Source organism: Sesamum indicum, linkage group LG5 (assembly GCF_000512975.1).
Source record: "Sesamum indicum cultivar Zhongzhi No. 13 linkage group LG5, S_indicum_v1.0, whole genome shotgun sequence".
Taxonomy (NCBI): Eukaryota; Viridiplantae; Streptophyta; class Magnoliopsida; order Lamiales; family Pedaliaceae; genus Sesamum; species Sesamum indicum.
In genome coordinates, this window is record NC_026149.1 from 12,921,534 (window position 1) to 12,929,710 (window position 8,177).

The 8,177-nt window shown below is 35.0% G+C and overlaps 1 protein-coding gene across 2 annotated transcripts in view; it reads left to right on the forward strand.

Moving 5' to 3' along the window:
- LOC105162525 (serine/threonine-protein kinase Nek6) overlaps nucleotides 1-2,788 on the forward strand; it is a 4,638-nt gene extending 1,850 nt beyond the window's left edge. For both annotated transcript variants that reach the window (XM_020693915.1, XM_011080567.2), the window contains exons 6-14: nucleotides 48-93; nucleotides 182-262; nucleotides 347-389; nucleotides 479-528; nucleotides 757-838; nucleotides 931-980; nucleotides 1,096-1,169; nucleotides 1,277-1,328; nucleotides 1,415-2,788. In XM_020693915.1, coding sequence (XP_020549574.1) covers nucleotides 48-93; nucleotides 182-262; nucleotides 347-389; nucleotides 479-528; nucleotides 757-838; nucleotides 931-980; nucleotides 1,096-1,169; nucleotides 1,277-1,328; nucleotides 1,415-2,599 — 1,663 coding nt within the window. In that variant the 3' untranslated portion in view covers nucleotides 2,600-2,788. The remainder of the gene's footprint in view (nucleotides 1-47; nucleotides 94-181; nucleotides 263-346; nucleotides 390-478; nucleotides 529-756; nucleotides 839-930; nucleotides 981-1,095; nucleotides 1,170-1,276; nucleotides 1,329-1,414) is intronic.

The window sequence follows — 8,177 nt, forward strand, 5'->3', positions numbered from 1 at the left end:
TTTAGTGATTATTCCTTTTATTACATTCATATTTTCCAATTATACAGATCTGAGCTTATAAGGAAGGCCAGAGGAGCATATTTCCCAGAGGAGGTGATCTGGTTGATATTCTTGTCAAACAATTCGCTCTTACCACATTAGCTAACTTATTGGACGTTCAATGTTGTTGTGTTTGCTACAGAAAATATGCAAGTGGTTGACTCAGTTGCTATTAGCTATCGACTACCTTCATTCCAACCGTGTCCTTCATAGGGATCTAAAGGTTCGACCTTTTTCTCGACATAAAGTGAAGACGCCATCTATTGATTTCATCATTTCTTACATTACACTTTTCTTTTTCCTCCAGTTGTCCAACATCTTTCTCACAAAGGAAAATGATATCCGTCTGGGTGAGAATGTCAAACCTATGTTTAGAACAACTTGTGTCTTACATTTATTCCTACTATTTACTAGGTTGTTCACTACATTGACTTTTCAGGTGATTTTGGATTGGCAAAACTTCTTGATGAGGGAGGTCTTGCTTCTTCGGTACGGACCATGCAATAATGTTAGCCGTCTATAGCTAGTAATTGTACATTCGGGTGCACCGTTTATAGTTGACTAATAAAACTTTCCAACTGTCCATGTAGACTACTTAAGGTGTTTTAATGTTGGATATCTGTTTTTAGTGCTTGAAAAGTCAATAGGTACTTGTTCTAAAGATTATCTCACTCTTATATATGCAATTGGTGAGATAACTTATATGCTCCGTGCTAGGTTGTTGGGACCCCCAATTATATGTGCCCAGAGCTTCTCGCAGATATCCCATATGGCTATAAATCGGATATATGGTCACTAGGTAAGAAGTAAAATCATGGATATATGTACATTCACTTCGTCATGTTTTTATTAGTTATTACAGAAGTGTCACCTTTCCCTTTTTATTTCTAGGTTGTTGTATGTTTGAGATTGCTGCACACCAACAAGCATTTAGAGCATCTGTAAGTTCATTCTTTTCCTTTACATAGAGAGAATTGACACAAATCAAAACATTAAAATTCATGAAAATTTACACTACAATGTTGTTGCTAAAACTTGAAAAATGAAATGATATAGGATATGGCTGGACTGATCAACAAGATAAACAGATCTTTGATCTCTCCACTCCCGATTGTGTACTCCTCCACTCTGTAAGTCTTCTCCCTATTGCCGACAGATTAGCCGTACTGTTTTTTATGTAACCGTATTTAAGAATATGAAGTTATGAAATGACATGTAATGTTTTTGATAATCTTAGAAAACAGATCATTAAGAGCATGCTAAGAAAAAGCCCGGAACACAGGCCGACAGTGAGTTCATGCTCTTTTTTCTTTATTCTTCTCCTCATGCGTCAAAAGTGTTATTACCCCTAATCCCGGATATTTGGACATCATAGGCTGCAGAGTTGTTAAGACACCCTCATTTGCAACCGTTCCTTCTGCGTTGCCAAAATCCATCTACCGTTTTTCTTCCTGTGAAGTCTCCCTCCCCCAACAAGACCAAGGAGAAAACGAGAAAACCGTCGCCTGGCAGTTCTGGTGCTAGGAAAGTCTACCAGGAGAGAGATGTGAAACTAAAACAGAAGGAACTGCTCCCGTTGTTTGAGGAAAATACGGATATGCAGTATCCCAATTTACTGGACAGTGATTTCTTGATATTAGACAAACTTGAGACGAAAAGGGTTGATCCCACAAGCTATTCTGGAAAGATTTCTCATGACAGCGAAGACTCAAAAAGTGGGGGCACGAGTTGTGAGACGACTGCTTGCAATGGAGACGACCACGACAATTCTGACTCTTCGTCACTTAAAGGGAGCATCAACATAGTGGATGCTCTAACAGCACCACCTAACGAATTGTCAGAAGAACAAGAGGAATATTCAGCCATGAAAATGGCAAAGTTGGAACATACTGATGTTGATAGTGAAGAAATAACGGATGCGGAGCCTCCGTGCAGTCCCCACGTTGCTGAGGGAACGGAAAAGAAGGCTGAGGATGCCGTTCTTGAGATATGCAATAACATGACTAATACCGATACAGTGTGTAGTGACAAAGTTGTGTCTCCTGTTGAAGAAAACATTCCACTAACTGAAGAAACTGTAGATGATGATGCAGAATTAAGCAGCTCTTCGAGTCGACACGAAAACGGCGGTGCATGTTCAGATGTAACTCTTGACAGCGCGATAGCTCTTGGTGCCAAGCCAGCTGAAAATGACAAAACTGATCTGGGTAACGAAATGGCGGAAATCAAAGCAGATACTCCAACCAAAACAAAGCAACCTGAGAAGGAAGATACACAGCTAATAAACCGAGCATCAGTTGATGATTCGTTGTTGCTTTCACCAGCTGCCACAGGCAACGACGATGAAAGTAAGGGTGCATGGGAAAATCCAGGGCTGCAACGGGCGGATGCTTTGGAGTCATTGCTTGAGTTATGCGCACGATTGCTCAAACAGGACAAATTTGACGAGCTCTCCGGTGTGCTGAAACCGTTTGGCGAAGACACCGTCTCCTCTAGAGAAACAGCAATCTGGCTGACAAAAAGCTTGATTAATGCACAAAAATTGGATAAGGAATCCTAGTTTCAAGAATTGGACATATTTGATCACAAGAAATGTTCAAGTTAACAGTTCTGATTATTTATTTTGGGAAAGTGTTTGGTCTTTTCTTGGGTTTGAATGTGTATGATTTTGTCTGTGAGAAGAGTGAAGTTGTAAGATTGATGTTTGAGGATTGGGTTTTCAGGAAACATGTCTGAGTTCTCATGGTAATATTAGAGTTTCTTTCGAGTTGCTAAATATTGAAAAGTCTCAAACATCATTATAAAATAATAAACTGTAAATTACCACGTGAGATTTATTATAATTATAAATATTTTTTTATTATTTAAAAAATTACAAATAATTCCTTGAAATTAATAACTGTTTAATAAACATCTCTTACATGAGATGTTATAAGGGATATTTGTTAGATCATTGTTAATATCTCACTTTCTTTCCATTAAAAGGGTATTTATAATAACTTTTACTTTTTATTGTGAAAATAAATTTTTAAAAAAATGTACATTAAACAGTAATAAAAATTTGAAATATTCAAAAATAAAAGTTAAAGTTAGAGTGCTTAGAAAAAACAATTTAATACTTCCAATTTTACTATTAAATTGTAAAAGTTTTATTCGGAATTAATTGTTTACAATTTATTTATATATATCCAAAGTAATTTTTCTTAACTTATTTTTTAAAATAAATTGATAATCAATTAAAATAAAATAAAGGTTTGCACACACTTCCAATTGGTACCATAATTTCAACAGCCCTACCAAATTATTGAAGTACAAATTTGTCCTTGATTAAGTGGTACATTTAGGCAACTCTACTACCTATACTAGAGAAACTTCTAGACGCGTGCCGGTTTTTTTGTTATTCTTTTGATTTTAAATATAAATTTCATCATAAATAAATAAGTCGTACAACATACAACAACCCGATCAACAATTGCAAGTTTCTTTTGAGTTTTGATCATTATTGTCTTAATTGATGAGTAAAGTATGTTTTGGACCACCAAACATCTACCCTATTGTTCTTCCTATGTACAAATTGATGTAAATATATGATAGTTATAAGTTAATTTTGTCTACTTAAAGTATAATCTTTTAGGTCATGACATTATACAAATGTAGGAAAATTCTGTTGCGAAAAATTCTAATTTAATGTTAAAATATCTTTGAATAAATTAAAATAAATAATGCATGTGATATAAGTATATAAAATTCTAATCAAATCTTTGCGTGCATTAAAATTATTCTTCATTTTTGCTTTATGTCCATCACGGCGTCGAATATATTGTCAAAGATATTTTTCTCAATGTTCATGACATCAAGGTTGTGTCGGATTAGATGCGTTGCCCAATACGGAAGATCTCAAAAGATGCTTTTTTTCGTCCATTTGTGGTCGTTACTATAGCCGGAAGAGAGTCTCAACGACATTTCAACTACAGGACTAATGTCTGCTACCCAATGAGAGATTGTACGGTGTAATGATAACAAGCCAACATCAATAAGTACGACCGTACTGCCCATAAACCGTCTGTGCAAAGTCCCAGCTGAACATTACGCGGCTCTTCTGCAAAATGGGGATACGTCCGGTCAAAATGCTTCCAAGCCTTTGCATTAGATGGATGACACATTGACCCTTCCTCCATATGATGTGTGGCATGCCACGTCATGTGCTCCACAGTTGCTCTCAAAGAATACAACCTTTGCTAATGGGGAGTAAGCGGCAAGTACTTAAGGACGGCATACGGGGATTTCTTGCGGCGTGGGTCTCGCTCTTAGGTCAGCTTGTACCTAGCGTCTCCACGAAACTTGCAGTATTCCAAATCAATGTTGTCCTTCCAGTACAATATGCAGCCAATTTGACACACATTATCTTCTCAATAGGTAAACTCAAATCCTTTATCAACTTGTTTATGTTATAGTAATCTCTCGGTAAGGTATGATTGGGGGCAATATTTTATTAGCCCACTGGGATATTCGATCATATGATCGCTAAAAAATATGGTCGTCCGCCTTGATATCCACAAACTCAACAATAGATGCCAATTGAGATTAGGTTCAACCGTTCGACAATGGTTGGTCGGCAGCATGCACTATATTGCAAAAACAACCTGTCAACCTTGACTCGTAATCATAGGGCCACCACCGCCATAATAATATGAACTAGGACCGACATCGAAGGGCAGGATTTTGTACCATCATCAGGCACACTATTGTGAAAAGAAGAAAATAACACGGTCCGATTGTATAAAAAATCATCCTCTAAATCTATTTATTGTTCATCACCCCAGTGTGAATAAATACCCTCAACATGAGCAGTTAGGGTTTGCTCATCCGGCACTGGAGGGGCAGTCACAGCATTAATGTACTCCTGCACCTTTTCCACTCCATGAGAAGTTCAATTATAATATTTTGGCATAACCCTCGCATACACAAGTGACAATTGACATTGTCGGGTGTTAAGAACTTTGTGTTTTTGCATTTTCGGCAAGGGCACCTAATTTTCTCTCCATCTATATGTCTACGCTGACACTTAGCCCATTCTATGAAAGTCTTAACCCCATCCTAAAACTCTGGTGTAAGATTTGCCCTCCTCGGGAGGTTCTTATGATACATCCATCTTTTCAGTTCTCGTAACATGATGATATATATGTCACCACATATTCGCACATATATAATTATATAATTCGACAACCTATAAATTTATAAATATTACATTACACTATTTAGAAATATATAACATATAAGATAAAAAATTATAAAACTAAAATAAGTCAACTACAATTAATTTAATTAAATACAAAAAAATTAAATTAGTCATTGTTACATAGTTAACCAACTTAAGAATTAAGTAATAATCTATCTATCAAATGTATATTCACAAAAATCAGAATATTGAGAGTGTGTGTGGTTAATAAGAATTTTTACAATAAATGAAATAAAATGAAAACAACTTACAACACAATTATATATAATCTATTTTGTAACTGTCTTTCTAACGGCTTTTGGATTGATTAATGTAGCCGTTGAAAACTAGTCGCTAAAAAAATACAGTTGTTATCATATCCGCCTTTGGAACAGCTTTTGTAATACCATCTATAATAAAAAAGGCGTTCCTAATGACGTGGTTTTTGTGAGACTTTCTTATTGTACATTTTCTCACGATTTTTTTCACGGTAATTGTAATGGCTTTTAATTTTTTTAAAAACCGTTACAAATATTTCACACCATTACAAAAATCATAGGAAAATAGTAGCGGCCAAGTATATGTAATGTGTTTTGTAATGACTGGTATAATGCGAAAAGTTGGTCGTCCTAATTTCAAAAACCATTACAAAAACCGCTACAAGTTGTAATGGCTATAATTTTGTAGGTACTTTATGGATACAAAGAAATTGTAATAGATTTTTCAACGATTTTGGTCGTTACAAAAAAAGTAAACTTTTATCAGGTTTTTCATGATGTCATCACATCCAATCCGTTACAAATACGTAAAAAAAAATAAAATAGTGCGCTTTTATTAGTGGATAAATGTGATTTGACCAAATCTGAATTCAGATTTCTCTTTCTTTCTATTTTGATTATAATGTTATTACCTCATCACAAACAAACAATCCACTTCAACTATGACGAGTTGGAAAACCAAAATTCTATAAAATTTTCATTTATAAGCCTTAGAATTAGTCCCGGAAAAACTTAAATATGATCTCATTATTTCACTATTACTTTTAGTTAAAAGGGTACAAGCAATAAAAGTATGTTGACTAAAAAAAATTCAATTTTATTATAGATATTTTTGAAAATTTGAGTGTAATAAATTATTGAAATAATTATATTTATATTTCCGATATATATCTATTTATACATATTATTTTTATGTTTTGAATTAATACAACTTTAGAAGCATGAACACCAACAAAGATTGGACATAGTAAGTCGAGTTTTACACGCCCCACCAATCACGTGGAGTGGTCCACCATGCGTACAGCACCAGCCAGCAACGTGTCCACCACCCATACGACGCCGTCGCCGACACGTCCAATCATTCCATCCTTTCACACTCCCAAAAGATCTCAGCCCTGATTTGCCATCCTAACTACTTTTCTCTGTCACCACCCTCTATAAACTCGTACAGCATCCTGAACACCCTCATTGTACCTCCTCTACCTCACAACTTCTCTACTCCGATCTTGTACGGTACAATCCCGGCCGTTCTTCCCTCTATTCTCTGCTCAGCAATGGCGCAAATTAGCACCGTGAAGGCCGCTTTGATGCTGGCGTACGCCATTGTTGCGATCTCTGCATACGCCACCACGGTGTCGGCTCAGGCTCCGTCTCCGGCACCTTCGCCCGATACAGGAGATGCATTCTCTTTGCCGGCCTCCGCCGCCGTCGTTGGGATGTCGCTCCTCGTCTCCGGTTTTGCTCTGTTGAGGCATTGAATAGAGTACTGAAGTTGTTGTTGTTATTATTGTTGTTTATTCTCGTTGTTGGTGTTTTTGGCGTGATTTTGATATATATTATTAGAGGATGGTTATGGTAGGGATTGTATTCTTTTGTATGATTATACATTTGTGAGGATAATAAATTGAAAAAGATTGATTTATTCACTTGGTCGGTGGTTTTTTTTTTTTTTTAAATTATAATCATGGTTCTATCATTATTGCAAGCTGAAACAAATTTTGTTATTCTGGAATTCCTTTTGTACGAGAATTTGATGGAATTGCTCAGCAAAAAGCATTTGATGTTCTCGAAACCTTCACCAAAAATCCCAAATTAGCCGTTTTCTTCAGTTTTGGAACACTTTACAGGCATGAATGCTTCCGTTTGTCACTTTCACGAATCCCCACAACACAAATCGGGGGTGACTAGAATTTCAATTTGAAAATCAAAGCATTACGAGGGACATGATTACCAGATTCCTATAATAATTTTGGACTTTTCAAAGTGTAAGAAAAAAATATACTTGGATCTTCCCTTGTCAATGGTGAAATCGACGTACATAATTAACATTAAAATCATGAATGAATATATGTGTAACCCAACAGATCAGACATAATTAAATACATCCTACAAAAGGCCAAAGATTGATGGTAAAAAGAACCACTTTATGCATCAATTTTAGTAGCCCAAAAAGTGGACCAGATACATTTCACCAAACTCGTTAGGGTAAAACCAATCCGGGCTTCTTGATTATGAATATTCTCTTAATATTTTCTTAATTTTAATAGTCGAACAATTAATTCAAATCGTTACTTTTTGTTAGATTTTTATTTATCTTTTATGGTGAACTAATTAAAAATATTTTTATGAACTATAAATTATAATTTCATTTATTTCTTAAATTTTTTAATTTATTTTTACAGACTAAGTAGATAAATTATTTTTTATATTTTGAAATTTTTTCATCCACCATATCTATTTTCTTTTTTAAATTTATATATTTTAAAAAAAAATACAATAAGGGCAAAATTGACAAGTTCATACATTCATTCAAAAGTTACATAATTTCAACAAAATCAAATAGTATTTATAATTTCTCAAATAATAAAATAATACTTGTAATTATGTCAAAATTCAGAAGAGCTCGTTTGATCCGATTTGCA